At 45.7% G+C, this 17,989-nt stretch overlaps 1 protein-coding gene across 1 annotated transcript in view; it reads left to right on the forward strand.

Moving 5' to 3' along the window:
- MMRN1 (multimerin 1) overlaps nt 1-15,980 on the forward strand; it is a 114,212-nt gene extending 98,232 nt beyond the window's left edge. The window contains exons 6-7 of the mRNA XM_015422577.1: nt 6,159-6,305; nt 14,914-15,980. Coding sequence (XP_015278063.1) covers nt 6,159-6,305; nt 14,914-15,335 — 569 coding nt within the window. The 3' untranslated portion in view covers nt 15,336-15,980. The remainder of the gene's footprint in view (nt 1-6,158; nt 6,306-14,913) is intronic.
- The last annotated feature ends 2,009 nt before the right edge of the window (nt 15,981-17,989 follow it).

Genomic DNA, 17,989 nt, shown 5'->3' on the forward strand with positions numbered 1-17,989 from the left:
TAGCAACAGCTGAGCCTCTGTATCAGGCCTGGTGAATGGGTCATGGGTCAGACACGTAAGGAACAACAATGGCGCTGTAAATCCTCCAAACGTTCTGTTGTACAAAGACCTGTGCAAGGAAGGGAACAGGGACCTAATGCAGCACAAAGCTGTTGTAAATTCATCTCTCTCTTCCACAGGAAGTCACAAGGGAAGGCAGCCAGTACACAGAAACACACGGGGGGTGCTTCCCCGTGATTAAATGATTGATTGGATGATTGATTGATTATACTCCACAAATGTTGAGGCTGCTACAGTTCCTGCAGCGCTTACAACATTAAAAACTTCATACCACCACATACCCTCCAATATTTCAGCAAGGGCAAGCTTATAATGCCCAGCCTCTTGCACTAAGGACAGAGACAGAGTTTCTTCTCCCCCCCTGCCCCCCACCAACACACACAGCAATGATGGACTGCTGAAGGCTCCTCTGCGCACTGAATTGCAGTCATGTTTCAGTCATTTATTCTGCAATGGCCTATTGATTTAACTGGATCTCCTTTTGCTCCTGTTTGTAGGAGAAAAGCGAGTAAAAGGTTTTCAAATAAATGCATACAGAAAAGTGGATTTAAAAAAAAGGATTTGAACAGTACAAGTGTCCTTCAATACATTACCAACGATTCAAAACATGATAGGGATGCCAGCTTTCAGTTGGGGCCTGGGGATTCCCTGGCTACAGAGATCAGTTCCCCTGGAGGAAATGGCTGCTTTGGAGGTGGATTCTATGGCATTGCACCCCACTGAGCTCCCTGTCCTCCACACGCTCCATTCCCAAGTCCTCAGGAGTTTCCCAACCTGGATTTGGCCATCCTACTCCTTCCAGCCCCTGACAGTGGCCAGGGGAAACTGGCAACCCTGTACCCATACCCTGCCACATTGCATCTGCATTTACACATTTGAGACAAAGCTGCATCTGTTTCCCACTCAGAGACCCCAGGAGGAAACGAAACCCTGAAGAATGACAGTGCTAGCAACATACACAAATAAGTTTTTTTTTACAGGACATCCCCAAAAGGGACAGTTACAGCACATGATGTCACAAAACGATGTACATCAATAATTAGAAACATAAAACCTACACCATAGTTTTGCAAAGGCAGCATGTTAAGCATGCACAACAAAAGTAATCATGAATTCAGAAAACCACACAGCCTTCCTAAAGAAGAAAGGTGGACTCCTCAAACCTCCAAGAGGTCAGTAGACCTCCCATTTTTCTGCCCAGGGTGAGGAATTACCAATCCCCAGCCCCAATTGCCTGCCCTCAAGTAACTGAGGAGTGGTGGAAAAGTAGTTTCCACATAGAGGTGCTTTAGGAATTTCCCCTTGGACTTTCAAGAGGCTTTTGACACGATACCTCACCAAAGAGTCCTGATACTTTCAGAGGGCAGCTGTGTCAGTCTGCAATAGAAGAGCCAGTTTCAAGTCCAGTACCACTTTAGAGACCAAGAAGCTGTGGGGTGAGGGGTTATGAACTTTCAAACAGAGAAGCCTCAAGGGGAGATTAAGACATGAGACTGTTGAACTTGAGTTCATTCACAAATTCAGAACAATAGACCCCACAGGGCTGAATAGAGATATAGGAGTCAAATGCAGATTTTCTTCCCCTCAGCATTTCTCCCCAGCTCTAATCAAGCTGATTACATTGTGCATCATACATCCTGAGTCCTTTCTTTGCCACAACCCTCCAACAATCAGACTGAGATATAAGCACTCAGGGATCTCTATTCCTGCTTGTATCTGACAAAGGGAGCTTTACTCTCAATAGCTCGTACCCCCAAAAATCTTGTGGGTCTCTAAGATGCTACTGGACTCAAAAGACTCCTGAGTTTGTTCAGCATTCATGGGGGTAAGAAGATGTTTCCATTTACAGAAAACAAGTGCGTGAAGAAGTGCGCAAGCCTAACCTTTTTCCTGATTTGCTTGATCTTTTTATTCTTTTTGTGGTACGAAGGAGCATTCAGTCACATGAGCCGTTTGGCAGTCTGAATGTTGCAACCCAGGCACACGTGTGTCTGTGGGAGAAATCGGCCACATTCCGTGGTCACATCTGGAGGCTTGCATGTTTTTTTTTAATCTGTTGGCAAACCCTAATTGTAAACTGGAGCAAGCTGACGTTTCTTCTCCTGTTCTGGGCATTTGAACTCCACTCTTGCCTCACTGTATCTGGGTCTTATTGTGATCGATGGGATGCAGTGCATTGGAGAGAAAATAATTACTTAAGTCATACAGAAACTTCTCGTCGTGTTTCAGTCCATAAACCTCATCAGTCTAAACTCAGGGTAGGGGAGGAGATGAGGGGCTGCGCTTTGTACAAAGAGCACAAAAGCTTTGCATTCAGGCTGGCAGACTGAGATTCATCACTGCCGGAGTACTGACGGCATCTGAAATGACTGGGCTGGAAATTAAAGATAGCTTAGAGCACCAGTGAAGTGCTTGTGAAAAGAGGCAATTCCACACATCTGCCGGCAATCAGCACTTATTCTGAAACACCCTTTTCATCACCCACACCCACCTACCTCTTGAGCGATCCTGCGCTATTCTTTCAAGACCCAGGGACTGTCCCACTCGGAGTCTGGTTGGAAGAACACGCACTGTCTTATTGTAACTGCTTAGGAGTCTTAAGGGCTGAGCTCGTTGAATCGTCTCCGGTAATTCAATTTGTCTAATCCTGAGATGATAGAAAACACTGCTTTGCAAAGGACAGTTCAAGGGGTCGGGTGGTGGGGAGGTTCCCGGTTGCTACTGACTCTTGCTTCTAACTGTATATAAGAAAACAAAATGTGCATGCTCCTTTGCAGAACAGGATATACCAGAAAAGGCTTCTAATGTGGCTTAGCACTTTGTTCTGTTTCAACAATACAGATCTTTTAAAGTCAACATTTCTGCACAAGTGCATTCAAAGGCAAGTGAAGTTTTGGCTTTGCCAATAGGAAACTTTTGCTCAGTCTTCAGTTTAATACAGGTTGTTCATTCATACACAACTAAGGTTGCCATTTTGTGGGCAAACACCTGCTGGCATGTCCTGTCCCCCCACTGGCAGTCATCGGAGTGGGGGTGGTTGGGGGAAGGGCATCGCACAATGCTGTGACATCACTTCCAGCTGGAACCCAGAAATATCATAGGTGCAACACACCAACACTCAAGGAATATCCCAAATCTCTGTGGTTTTTCACCAGAGAGATCATGTGAAATCCTAGAGCAGGGGTGTCGAATTCATTTGTTATGAGGGCTGGATCTGACATAAATGAGACCTTCTTCGACCAGGCCATGTGTGTCATAAAATGTAATGCGAGGTAGCGGAGATATAAACTTTATAAAGGACACAAACACAATTAAAGATTTTTTTAAAACTTTATATAAAACATGCTTAAAACACTAGCACTCTTGCAATATTTTGTTTATTTAACAGTCTCTGATAACTGACACCTCTTGCTCTGAATTATTGTATGAAAATGTCTGTGCTGTAGCAATCTTGAGTATGCTGTTCAGGTGTGTATCTGTAAGCTGCAAACCTACTTTTGATTTATTCATTACAGAAAGCTCATGCTCGGAGTTCTGAGCCTAGAACCCAGGGGAAACAATAAAATGTCAGTTCTGAGCCTAGGACCCAGGGAAAACAATAAAATGTCTGGGCATTGCGAGCTTTTGTACATAAATTGCTTTGTGTGCTGGTCAAGAACATGAGAAGGCATCCTGACACAGACTGAGGACTATGTGTTTGTCTACAAAACTATAGTCTTCACTAGAGAAATATCTGCAACTCCTATGAGGCAGTGCAAGAATAGAGAGACAGCAATGTAGAGTGGTCAGTGTCAGCCTGCTACCTAGGAAGTCTAGGTTCAAAATCCCCAGTCTACAAAGGAAATGTGCTGGGTGAACTTGGTCTGGACACACACTCTCAGCCTAATCCACCTCACTGGCTTGTTGTTATTCCTCATCTAAATAGTTTACATGGCTTTCCTACTGAGAAAGACTGGATCATGAGGGCATGAATACAGTGAAAAGGGGGGGAGGACCCAGTTGCTCCCAGGAGAACCCTGGCATAAGGAGCCCAACAAAACACACACTGTAGCAAGGCACACAAAAGCTCATACCTTGAATAAAACTTTGTTGGTCTTAAAGGTACTTTGTATTTCTTCCATGCGATTGAGGCAGCTGAGCAGAGGAAGGGGAGGAGCCTCAGTCTATAGAGGGGAAGAAAGGCTTGCTTTTGTCTCCTGTGTGGTTGAGGCAGCCTGGTCAGAAAGCAAACTCTGGCTTGTTCCCTCCCTCCCCCTAGGAGGGGGGGAGCCTCAGCTAGTGCAGGGAACAGAAGCTTGCCTATCTATCTCTCCTGTGCAATTGAGAGAGTCTGGGAAAGCAAACAGTGATGCAGCAGCAGCAGCAGAACTGGAGAAAGAAGCAGGAGACAGCCTGTTCCTTGTGGGTCAAATAGGAGCCTTCTGAGGGCCTGATCTGCCCTGTCGGCCGCATGTTTGACACCCCTGTCCTAGAGCATCACTTCTGGGTTTTTAATGGGACATGACATCATGGCATCATCCAATACTGTTTTGAAGTCTCTGCCCCCCTTTCCAAATGTACCCACAGCAACTCAGAACTGAACTAGCAAACTTATCCTCAATGTAGAGTAGACCTGTGGGAATCACTGCCACGGTTGTATGGAGAAGGCATCATCTGGCTTTCATTCAGGTAGTGGCATTCAAAATAAACCCCATGCTGGTCAAGAGTGAATGGAGAGGGACCATGGCTCAGGGGCAGAGCATCTGCTTTGCAAGTAGAAGTCCCCAGGTTCCATCCCTGCGATTGCCATTTAAAAGGATCTGGTAGAAGTTGATGTGAAAGACCTCTGTCTGAGACCTTAAAGAGCCAGTCAAAGCATACAGTGCTGAACTTAATAAACCAGGGGCAGTTTCATGGCTTCGATGTCATGTTGTGTTTGGCATCCAACTCAGATGCTTACACAAAGTTCCTGTTTCTGCATCAGAGGACCGGGCAGGCCCTCCATTTAATTGCATGGTCTTTCCTCTCTTTTTTTGAAAAACCAGAATATTCTGACAGTTCAGACTTCTGTGCTTTCAGATGGCTATGCAGAGCATCCAGACCACACATTAAGAGTGTGATTGGGGAGCGGGGGGGGGGGGATCATGCCTGTTTCCTTCACTACAGGATAATTGCATTTGAATGTTCAGCCCTGGACTAGTTGGGTAGCCTTGTCACTTAGATGCAAGGCTCAGTTTACACATTCTCCCACTCACCCGCACCCTCGTTTATCTTAAACAACATTTTTTTCTTTAGCAAATGCAGCCTCCGTGAATGTTTGATCAAGGGAGAGAACAGCACGGGGAGGAGGGGCTTTAACCCTTTCTCCCCCTGCTGTTTTCTCATGGTGGGGGAGCTGCTTTGCCCCTGCTGGGGGGGAAAATACAGGTATCCATTAAGTTTTCCTCAAAGGAGTTAAAGCAAGCCATGGGGTGGCTTTTTCCCAGAAAGAAGAAAAAAATCCCCTCCCTCCCCCTCCCCACGCCATGTTCCTTCTTGATCAAACAATCCTGGGGGCTGCATTTGCTAATAGAAAGGAAAAAAGGCAGTTTAAAATAAACATGGGGAAAAGCATAACGTGTAACTGAGCCCACTGTACAAATTCCCACCTGTAAAAGGGGAGCTGGACGATTCAAGCACTAAATGGTATATAAATGATTAATAAAATGCAATTTGACAGTATCTTGAAGCACGCCGGCAAGGGCTGAGTGTCTCCCCTGTGCCTTAAACTCTGGCAGAAACGAGAAATGATTAGCTAGACGAGACCCGATACCATCAGAACCGCAGCGACTGAATTCCCCAGTGGCAAATATTATTTGGGGAACAAAGCGCAGAATCTTCGAAAATGGCATAGTTTATATATGCCAACAAACAAGGATTGGTGTCTTCTCTCCCTTCCCCATTCAAGAAAGGGGCTATCCTTAATGTAGGGAGGTTTTTAAGACCAATTTGGAATTAGGAAGCTCAGAGTGTCTTCAGAGCCTTACACGCTCTGTGTGTGTGTGTGTGTGTGTGTGTGTGTGTGAATGCAACGGAAACTCATGTCACTCTTTCATAAAACTCTTTCCTTTTAAATGCAGGTATTTATTTGAGCTGCAGCAGCTCCCCTTGCCAAAATGGAGGGACCTGTGTCAATGAAAGAAAGGGCTTTGTCTGTGCTTGCCGCTATCCCTTCGGAGGAGTCACCTGCAGTACAAAGATGATGGAGGAAAATGCTGCCGCCATAGGCAAGTATATGCAGAATCAAGCAATCTCTTTCACTGCCTGTCTACCTGTAGTCCAGGGATTAAGAGCCACCAGGTTCCCTGAACAATAGCACCAGTTCAGTCTGAACAGAAGAGCTGTTTTTAAAACGCTCAGTTCCCGAAGATGCTCCACGATCCTCTGTTTTGATGGGTCCCGCATCACAAAGTGTAAAATTTGATCTCTTTCTCTGGCCTCCCTGTAAAAAAAAGATAACACCGAGGCCTATGGCGGATTGAGCAAGATGGTTGTTAGCTGAGGTGTACTATCATAAATAGGCCAGAGCTAACTGGCAATTTTTAGTACAAAAGCTGTGAAAATTGCATTATTGGGAAATTACATGTGCAACTAAAGCTGCCCCTTCCATTTTACAAAAACTCAGCTTGGAGAGGTTTGTGCTCATGGTTATAGCATTTGGGCAATATTTACCATGATTAACTTTCTCTGTGATAAGCTGGAGCAATGGGTTTTTTCAAACCATCCCCCCAGATACCATGAGCTTCCTCAGAATACAATTTCTTAAGAAGAAGAAAAAGAAGTAGAGTTGGTTTTTATACCTAGCTTTTCACTACCGGAAGGCGTATCAGAGCAGCTTACAATCGCCTTCCCTTCCTCTCCCCACAACAAGACACACTGTGAGGTATGATGATGAAGAAGAGGAGGAGGAGGAGGAGGAGAGATTGGATCTATACCCCACCCTTCACTCAGAGTCTCAGACTGGCTTACAAACTCCTTTCCCTTCCCCTGAGGCTGAGAGAGTTCTGAGAGAACTGTGACTGACCCAAGGTCACCCAGCTGGCCTAATGTGGAGGAGGAATGGGGAAGCAAATCCAGTTCTCCAGATTATTTATTAATTTATTTATTCAGATTTTTACCCCACCCTCCCAGCCGAAGCCGGCTCAGGGCGGCTTACATAAAAACAGGCAATTACATTAAATTACATTAAAAACATTGCAATTAAAACAAATTATAAAATCATACTAAAGTGCTAGTAGTTGTTGGTATTCTGCCACTCTTAACCACTACACCAAACTGGCTCTCTTTTCTAGAGAAGTGAGCTATAAAAAACAGGTCTTCTTCTTCTTCTTTATAGTTGTTTCCCACCAGCAGCAAGTTTTTCAAAGGTTCACCATTATTGGTCTCCTTTATAATAAGTAGGTCTCACTGGAAAGTGTTGGGGACACTCCAGGAGTCCAGGGCGCACTCTCAGGCCTCAAAAGTCAACAAGGGTGCCCTAGCCAGTGACCCAGGCAAACTGACCCTATGCCCTAGATAACGTGTTCAAGTTCTCTGCACTGGACCAGGTTTCCCTGAAAGAATCTGAGGGGCTCCTCTTGGGTTGCCAACTCCAGGTTGGGAAATTCTTGGAGATTTGAGGGTTGAGCCTGGGGGAGGCAGCGTCTGGGGAGGGGAGAGATTGAGCTCAGTGGGATACGATGCCACACAGTCCACCTTCCAAAGCGGCCATTTTCTCCAGGGAAAGTTTGTCATCTGGAGATCAGCTGTAATTCCAGGAGATCTCCAGGGCCCCCCTGGAGGCTGGCAACCCTAAGTTCCTCCAGAAATGAAATCAGCGTGGGCTAGGATCCCGCAGGGAGAATGTTGGAAACCACTATTGGCTGTGATCAACCCCCTCCCCCTGTTTTATTGTTTACATGCCATGACTTTCCTCCAGTTAACAGCGAAGGGAACAAGCTATTAGATCTTAGAATATCGATGAATCCTAGTGAGGGGTACTTGTAAGAGTGGTGGACTTGGCTCTAGGAAGGAAGGAAGGAAGGAAGGAAGGAAGGAAGGAAGGAAGGAAGGAATGTGTCATCAAGTCACAGCTGACTTATGGTTACCCCGTGGGGTTTTCAAGGCAAGGGACGTGGTTCAGAGCTGGTTTGCCATTGCCTGCCTCTGCCTCACGATCCAAATACTAGCCAGGGCCAATCCTGCTTAGCTTCTGAGATCTCACGAGACTGGGCTAGGCTGGGCTTTCCAGTTCAGGAGGCTCTTGGAAACCTGAATTCAAACCTCCATTTTGCTTTGGAAATCACTGGATGACTTTGGCTATTAGCCGTGTGACACATTTGCGATGTTCTTTTCAGGTAAAAGTCTCATTCCTTCGCCAAGATTTTGCTGCCAGGTTTGGAGTCAGTAGGAATCTAGGGGCCCCGGGTGTGCAGTTGGGTCAGTTTTTTGACTCCTTCAGGCCACTCTCCCCAGCGGATGTTGACAGGGTCTTATCGGCTGTGCGGCCTACTAACTACTCCCTGGGTCCCTGCCCTTCCTGGTTGGTGAAAGCCTCCAGGAAAGTGGTAAGAGGAACCTTGGGAGACATTATAAATCTCTCACTCTCCCAGGGCTCTTTCCTTAGCTTCCTCAAGGACGCAATGGTGATGTCCCTCCTGAAAAAGTCATCATTAGATGAGAGGGACCCAGCCAATTACCGCCCAGTATCTAATCTTCCATTTCTGGCGATTGAGCGAGCAGTGGCTGAACAACTCCAGGAATTCCTGGATGAGACATCTGCCCTAGATCCCTTCCAATCTGGCTTCCGGCCAGGGTTCAGGAATGAGACAGCTCTGGTTGCTCTGGTTGTTGATCTCTGATTATACCTTGGTGCAGGCGGGATGGTGCTACTGATCCTGTCAGATCTGTCTGCTGCCTTTGACATGGTAGACCATTTAGTCCTGGTCAAACACTTAGCCTCCCTAGGTGTGAGGGGGACGGCCTTAAGATGGTTCTCCTCATTCCTCCAGGGTCAGGCCCAGAAGGTAATCAGGGGTGGAGAGAGGTTGTCACCGCAGGCCCTGACCTGTGGAGTTCCACAGGGGTCAGTTCTCTCCCCAATGTTATTTAACATCTATATGTGCCCTCTGGCAGAGATTGTCAGGAGGTCTGGAGTGGGGTGCCATCAATATGCCGATGACACCCGCTCTACCTCTTATTTAAGATGTGGCCAGTAGCCAGAATCCCGGTCCTGGCTTCCTGCCTGGATGCAGTGGTGAAATGGCTAGGTGAGAGTTGGTTGAAGCTAAATCCATCTAAGCAGGGGTCATTTCATAGAAAAAGAGCTAGGGGAACTCATTAGCATAACTCATTAGCATATGCTACACCCCCTGACATCAGGGGCCCGGCGGTAGACCTGCAAGGCCAGCAGGAGTGCAAGGAAGCCCCGCCAAGGCCCTCCCTGGCCCCAGGCAGGCAGGGGTGGGGAAAGGCAGGGAGGAAGCAACTTACCCTCCCTCTTCTCCTGCCTCCTCCTGGCTGAATGAGGGCTGGAAGCGGGGCAGCCGGAAGCAGGGGGCGGGGGTTCATCATGTGCCCCGCCCCCTGCACCTCACCCGGGGGAACTGCGTTCCCCCCCGAAATGACCTCTGCATCTAAGACAGAGATTATGTGGCTGGGAAAGCCTGGACCACTGGAGTGGCCACTTCTACCAACCCTTGATGGGGTCCATCTGTCTATAATCAACTTGGCCAGGAATGTGGAAGTATGGCTCGATGCTTTGCTTTCCATGGACGAACATATCCGTGGTGACATAGGCTGCATTTTACCATCTATACTGGGCCCACCAACTAGCTCCCTACATATCTTAGGAGGACCTTGCCGCAGTAATTCACAGTAACAGTCACCTCAAGACTGGACCGCTGTACCATGCTCTATGTAGGACTACCTTTGAAAACATTTTGGAAGCTGCAAGTGGTCCAGAACTCAGCCACTAGATTGCTGACAGGAGTGTCCTGGTCAATGCATATAACACCTATCATTCGGCAGCTGCACTGGCTCCCAGTTAGTTTCCAGTGCCAATTCAAAGTGTTGGTACTTACCTTTAAAGGCTAAATGGCCTGGGACCCTCTTACCTTTGGACCACCTCTCCTGGCATGATCCTCCCCATCTTCTCCAATCTTTCTCTTGGAATTTATTGAAGGTCCCTGGTCCACAAACTGCCCACCTTGTGTCACAAAGGGTGCAGGGCGCTTTTTTGGGGGGGAAAGAGGTGCCGGAACTCTCAAGAGGGAAATGAAGTTTTCAGTCTGTATACTGAAAACCCATGAACTTTTGAACATTTTTAAAAGAGTTTTGTCAAAGAGGTTCCAGAACTCCATTCGGGCGCATCCCCCCAGAAAAAAAACCCTGAGTGAGGGCCTTCTTGGTAGTGGCCCCCATCCTGTGGAAGCAGCTGCCCGGAGACAAGTGTGCCTCGTGGGACCTTCCCAGGTTCCACAGGGCATGCAAGGATGCTCTTTTTCAGGTGGCCTTTGTGTGATTGTGATCCACCAGGCAGCTGGTATACTTCAGCTGTGTCTTCACCATCCCACAGTGCTACAACCTCCTGCATACTCCTTAGGTTACTCTTAAGTACTCCTATTTTACCTTTACATATTCAACAGGAAACTTCTCTTTTCACAATTTTCTATACTCAATAGTTATCAAAGCAAAATAAATTGTCTCTCACATCCCAGTATTTTCCCAAATATCCTTTTAAGTCTTTCCAGTCTTCAAAAAAAAGGTCTTCTGCTGCCATATTATTCAGTTTCCTTGTCATCTTATCCATTTCAACCATAAAAAGTAGTTTTTTGATCCATTCTCCTATTCCAGGAACTTCCTCCTGTTTCCAACTTTGCGAATGGTGATAGATTTTCTTAACCGTTTTATCTTTTAAACATTACGTATTTATTGTATCTTTGTATTATTTTTATTGGTGTATTTCGTATGCTGTTGGCCACTGTTCGGGGGAGAGAGAGCGGGATACAAATGTGAAAAATAAATAATTTTGAGCTAGTCATGCCCTCTCAAGCCCGCCTGCCCCACGCAGTTGTTGAAAGGATAAAATAAGGAAGGGCAAATTGGTGGGCTAGTAATTACTACATTAGATAGATAGAAGGGACCAAGTATAGTAGCCCACCCAACCCAGTGGTTCCTTATGAGCCTGGGGACTTTGACGTGCGTGTAGAATCCCCCCCTCCCACTTGCAAAACCTTTCCCACCCACTTCAAAAAAGAGGAAAGGTTCCCCCCATGGATCTCGCAGAGAAGTGAATGAGGAAACCTGAGTGAGTGAGATCTCTGTGTACTGAGAAAAAAGATCTCCAGAAGTACTTCCCTGGTGTTCTGAGACTCCCAGTCCAACACTGATGACACTGATTCCCTCAGTGTCTGTATAGTTCACTGCTGGAAGTCCGTCCTCTGTGCCTGCCATAGCTTTAGGTTTTTCCCAGAGCCTTTTTCCTGCTCCTGTTGCTCCATGTTGCAGGCACCCCAGAGAGGAGAAGGTTGCCAAACTCCGTCCTTGAGTACCATGGTAGAGGCGAGGGAATTACTAGGGCCAGTTATCCCTTTCCTCAGTGCCCATTCCCATTCCTCATCGGCCATCCCTCACTCACTGAGTTCCTGTCCTCTGTACACAGAAACTACATAATTATCCCTTTGCTTTTTGGTTTTGCTGCAGCACACTAATGCAATGTTCTTTTGGCATCATTAATACATATAATACAAAGACTTGTTGGGGAGGAGCTATGGCTCATCAGTGGTAGACCTCCCTTCTCCCCCAGTGCTTTCCCACAAATCTAGGATTGCCTAAAACCTAGGGGGAAATGACCTGCCCCTTTAACAGAGGCTTAAGCCGTGGAAATGGCCGGTGAAGCTTTACATGGACTGGAGGTAAATAACATCACCTAGCAAATATCTCGGAAGCTAAGCAGGATCAGCACTGGCTAGAATTTGGATGGGAGACCTCCAAGGAATACCAGGGTCGTGATGTGGAGGCAGGCAATGGCAACCCACCTCTGAACCTCTCTTGCTTTAAAAACCCTGTGGGGTGGCTGTAAATCAGCTGCGACTTGATGGCACTTTCCACCACAGCAAATAGCATCCTGTTATGCCTGCGACCGATTTCCCATAAGCTCCTGCTCCATGCTGGCTCTTCCCTTTGCCCTGATCGTACCTGTCAATTTCACACCATGTGCTGCGCGGGCGCATTTTGCCCCGCAGCTTCTCCTGATTTTCCCCACGTCTACTCCATCCTGTTTTTTTGAGGATTGAGTAGACGCGGGGGGAAATTGGACGAAGCTGTGGGGCAAAATGCGGCCGCGCAGCACATAGTGTGAAATTGACACGTACGATAGGGGCAAAGGGAAGAGTGAGCGCGGAGCAGCAGCGAGTGGGAAATCGGTCTCAGTTAAGGGGCAGTTGGCAACTCTATAAATGTCAAAGAGGGGGGACACCAGAATCCATCTATTTCCCCCCTTCCCATACAGAAAAGCCTCCAGCAATGGAGGGATTTGAGCAGGGGGACAGCTGGTGAGGAACAACCCATCTGAAAGAACTCACTGGGTCAATTTAAGACATAACATAAAAACATGACGTGTTTCAACTATGATTAATCTATAAAGTTAGGATTCATCTCGTAGATGGTAACTAAAATCCTGGTTTGGCTCAACAAATGCTCATTTCAGTGCCTTTACTATGTAGCCAGAAAGGGCAGTGCCTGGAAATGAGCCAGGATTCAACCAGAACACCTGCATTCATACATTACATAGAAGCATAGTTAAGACTAACTGCAGGGCTTTTTTGTTTTAGAAAAAGCCCAGCAGGAACTCATTAGCATAATAGGGCACACCCAACAGCAGAAACTCATTAGCATATTAGGCCACACCCCTGACAACATATCTTATTAGCATATTAGGCCACACCTCCATGTTATCAGAAGGGTGCTCATCCAGCCACACCCACCTTTTGCTTCTTATTCTGTTTGCTTTGTTGTCAAAACCCAGGGCTTTTTTTGTAGCAGGAACTTATTTGCATGTTAGGCCACACACCCCTAATGTAGCCAATCCTAATGAGTTTCTGCTGTTAGGTGTGGCATATTATGTTAATGAGTTCCTGCTGGGCGTGGCCAACTCGGGAGCCAGTCGGAACTCTGTTCCTGTGCTTTCCTGGCCAAAAATAGCCCTGACTAACTGATTAATGAAACAACTTCAGACTATGGTTCCAGACCGGGTTTGACACACCTTAACTAATGGTTGTTCAGACTACCATACCTATGATAGTTTAATTAAAAACATGGTTCACGTTATGCCTGAATTGAGCAACTGCTATTTTATATTACAAAGAAATGGGAGGGAATTATGGATAACATATAGATTGTCCTGTAGTGTACACCCAAAAATGTATTGTGTGAAAAGCCCCTTAAAATGCAAAGTTTGCAGCAGCAACCACAAAAACTGATCAGCCCAGATACCAACATAGACTCTCCTCTGCTGAGAATTTCATTTCAGCTGTAACTGTCATGGTGATACTTGCCATAAAAATGAATAAACTAAGATTTGCATCCAGAATATATGAAATGTGTGTTTTATGCCTCTTTCAGCCACTATTTCAGTATTTCTCAATCATTTTTACAGCAGCGCAGGCATTGGTTTATATGCTAAGGGCGAGAGGAAAGAAACAAAGAATGTTTTTCATTTCCCCATTCATTATGAAGCTTTCTAAACCGCTCCAGCATTTGTTAAGAACTTGCAAGCACAATTCTAGGCTACACCACACACACACACACACATACACACACACACACACACGTTAGGTTTGTAGAAATCTGTGATACTGACATGGGGAGAGAGACATGAGAGCTTTTCTTGCTAATAACGCAGCACAGTCAAGACTGAAATTTTCTTGCTGTTCCCAAAGAAAAGCTTTTTGTTGGCGGTGGTGCATTTGATGCTAATTGTGGAGAAAATTGCTTTCTGTGTAGTAGTTAGGAATTCATTCTGCTTTTCTTCTTTGGCTTCCTGGGCTGGGGAGGGGGGGGAGTTTGCAACTGCCCAATGTCTGCTATGCAGAGCTGATGCCATTTAAATCTGCAGCAACTAATGAGGGATAGGAGACAAAAGATGGATCTAGATGTTACAACGGCACCTGCTTGCCGCTGAAAATAGAAGCTCCGTGTCTGGCTCTTCCCTTCCTCCCCATAATAAGTTAAAGTTGCCTTGCTGACATGACATCATCATGCTATGAGTTTACCTATCCCTTCTCCACACTGTTGGCTGCTGGCAGATGGGGAGCTCACAGCATGATGGTACCATAGCATGCGGTAAATTTGATTAAACATTACAGGGAAAGGGGGGGAAACTAGACGCATGGATGTCATCTTCAGCGGCAGAACTGTGTCAACAATAATAGCTAGGTAAAGGTAAAGGTTTCCCTTGCTCGAAAGCCAGTCGAATCTGACTCTAGGGTTGCGGTGCTCATCTCCATTTCCAAGCCAAAGAGCCAGCGCTGTCCAAAGACATTTCCGTGGTCATGTGGCCGGCATGACTAAACACCAAGGTGCACAGAACGCTGTTACCTTCCCACCGAAGTGGTACCTATTTATCTACTTGCAATTTCTTGCTTTCAAATTGCTAGGTTGGCAGGAGCTGAGACCAGAGACAGGAGCTCACTCCATCATGCGGCACTCGGGTCTCGGACTGCTGAACTACGGACCTTCCAGTTTGCAGTTCAGCATCTTAACTACTGAGCCACCGCAGCCCTCTCACAATAATAGCTAGTTTTGACCAAATAGATTGGAAGAGTGACTTCTCCTTAACTGTTCTTTCCTCTGCAGATTTCTCAAAGGGATCTTACAGATATGCACCCATGGTGGCCTTTTTCGCTTCGCACACCTATGGGATGAACACTCCTGGCCCTATTCGGTTCAACAATCTGGACGTCAACTATGGTTCCTCCTATGTCCCATCAAACGGAAAGTTCCGTGTGCCGTACCTTGGCGTTTACATTTTCGAATATACCATTGAATCACGCAGCCCACGCCTCTCTGGCTACCTAGTGGTTGATGGGATAGACAAGCTGGCTTTCCAGTCTGAAAACACAAATGATGAGAAGTACGCGGAAAGGGTGGCTACAGGGTATGCCTTACTGGAACTGAACTATGGTCAAGAAGTCTGGCTCAGGCTGGCAACGGGATCCATCCCAGCCAAATACCCACCTGTAACTACATTTACTGGGTACTTATTGTACCGCACATAAATCAGTTGCATACAGAAGCTCTCCTCCCTTGCTTCCAAGTTGTCCTTTCCCTTTTTATTCTGAGTTCTCCTTCCAACACAGCAGTGTCATTTTGAGTTGCCCCATTTTGCTCAAAATGGCACTTCAGTCTTCAAATAGAAATGCAAAACCTTTCCCTTCACTGTAATTCCATGAGGAAAAGAAAAGCTTTCTATCCTCCTGCCGTTTTTAAAAGCCAAGGAGTTTCTCATGGAAAGTGCCAACCCTTATCTCATTAGATACAGCTCAGACTTCCAAATGTCCCAGTTACACCAACTTGTCTTTCACTGAATGGCTGGAAGTCTATAAATAGCTCTTCTGTCTGCCCAGGCATCTCATTAGTTAGATGTATATCCACAACCTTACCTAGATGTTTGCACCAATCCTAAAAAAAAGTGCAGCAGTTGAATAATATTATCACCAGCAGTTGAATAATATTATCACCATTGTGAAGTGAATTTGATTTCAGTAGCTGACACTAGTCAGCAGTCATGTGATCTAGGGTGCTCACACATGACTCAGATCAGGATGTCTTTGTTCCCAGTTTTGAAGACAGTTATGGAGAAGTAGAGGGCCCACTGAATAACGAAGGCCCTATGTGAGCAGCTTTGCCCACACAGATGGAAGCAGGGCTCTTTTTGTAGAAAAAGCCCAGCAGGAACTCATTAGCATATTAGGCCATACCCGACAGCAGGAACTCATTAGCATATTGGGCCACACCCCTGACAGCACAGCTCATTAGCACATTAGGCCACACCCACATGTTACCAGAAGTGTGGTTATCCAGCCACACCCACCTTTTGCTTGTTATTCTGTTTACCTTGTTTGTGGTCAAAACCCAGGGCCTTTTTTTGTAGCAGGAACTCCTTTGCATGTTAGGCCACACACCCCTAATGTAGCCAATCCTAATGAGTTTCTGCTGTTGGGTGTGGCCTATTATGCTAATGAGTTCCTGCTGGGCGTGGCCAACTTGGGAGCCAGCCGGAACTCCGTTCCTGTGCGTTCCTGCCCAAAAATAGCCCTGGATGGAAGGTTTACATACATCATGAGTTTGCATCATGAGCTGGCATCCTGTGCCACTGAGAGCATGTGTGAAGTGGACCATAAGATCCCAGACTGCCCAAAGTTCATTAGATTTGGGTTTTAACAGCACAATCCTATACAGAGATCTAGTGTGCTACTGCAATTACAGTGTTGAAAGAACCTAGGAGACCCAGGTGTAAATCCCCACTATCCTATAAAGTTTTCTGGGTGACCTTGGACCAGCGACTTTCTCTTTCTCTCTTTCTCTCTCTCTCAGCTTACTTCACAGGGTTGTTGTGAAGCTAGACTGGAGGAGGGAGAACTATGTACACCACCCTCAGCTCCTTGGAGGAAGGGTAGGATTAAAACATCCTAGATAAATAAGTCTAAGCCCATTGAAGTCAATGTTTTTCCTCGGTATGTTAATAGCGCTCCTTCAGCCTAAGTCTACTGAAAGCCTACTGAGGTTTGGCCAAGGGTAATTGTATAGAATTGTTCTGCTAGGATAACTTTTTTTGTGTGTCCAGCATTTAAACCCTCTGCTCTCGTTTTCCTATTGCCATGTTTTGTTATTGGTTTCTCATGCAAAAGACACAGAGTCCCCAATTTAAACACGGGAGTTTCAAGGGATAACAAAAAGTCTTATTCACTAGAGCTTTAAAAGAAAAAGAATTGAAGGGCCTCCATTTAAAAGAGTAATAAATCAATCAACTTGCTAAAGTAAGGGTGATACTTTGAGGATACCGAAAGATAATAATTTCTCTTGACTTTTTTTTTTTAAGAAAAGCATAGATGAGGGGAAATATCACCCTTAATGCATTGTGTAATTCAAGAGAAATATATGGGGTTGCTTGTCGTAAGCATGCTGTACCCTTCACAGGGGAGAGCTTTGATGAAAATCTGATTAAAAATCCATGTATTTAATCTGCAGTGAGTAAATTAGACAATTAATAGCATCAATTAAAGGATTAACACTTCCCGCTGTCAGTCCTGCCGGACTGGATTTTACTGTTGCTTGAGAAAGGAATTGGTGACACTTAAAACGCCAAGCAAAAAAGAAACAAAGAAAGAAAAGGAAATGGGAAAAGGTAAAAGAAAGCTGTTTTACCACTACTTCTTTCTTTTTCTGTTCCATGTTTTTAAAGTTTTTGTCTTCTGTTTATAAGACTAATCTTCAACACATCATGATGAACCCAACTGTATTTCCCCCAGCCCCTTCTCCTACTGCTGTTCTGTATCACCCTGTAAATATGTGAATTCCCCGATTTGTCACTAATTTAGCTTTGCATATCATTGAATTTTATCAAATGTCTTGCCCACATGGCCAGATCCCTCCCCACTCCTTGTATGACTTTGTCAGTTTAATAACCTGTTTAGTCCTCTTTATTCCTGCTACGGATAGGGCTAAATGGCGTGGAAATTACTCTGCAGATGAAATTCAAATGACCCACCAGAGACAGCATCTCTCTCTTTAAATATGACTTTCTTTGCCCTTGCTGCCCTTCCAATTAAATCCTTCCAGCCAGGTCTCCATCTTCGAGGAGGCTAATTGTTTTCTTCCTATCTCAGATTCCTGATAGGCTTTTTGTTTGTTTATTTTTCTTGTTAACCCC

Source organism: Gekko japonicus, unplaced genomic scaffold, assembly GCF_001447785.1.
Source record: "Gekko japonicus isolate JY-2015 unplaced genomic scaffold, Gekko_japonicus_V1.1 scaffold1528, whole genome shotgun sequence".
Lineage (NCBI taxonomy): Eukaryota > Metazoa > Chordata > Lepidosauria > Squamata > Gekkonidae > Gekko > Gekko japonicus.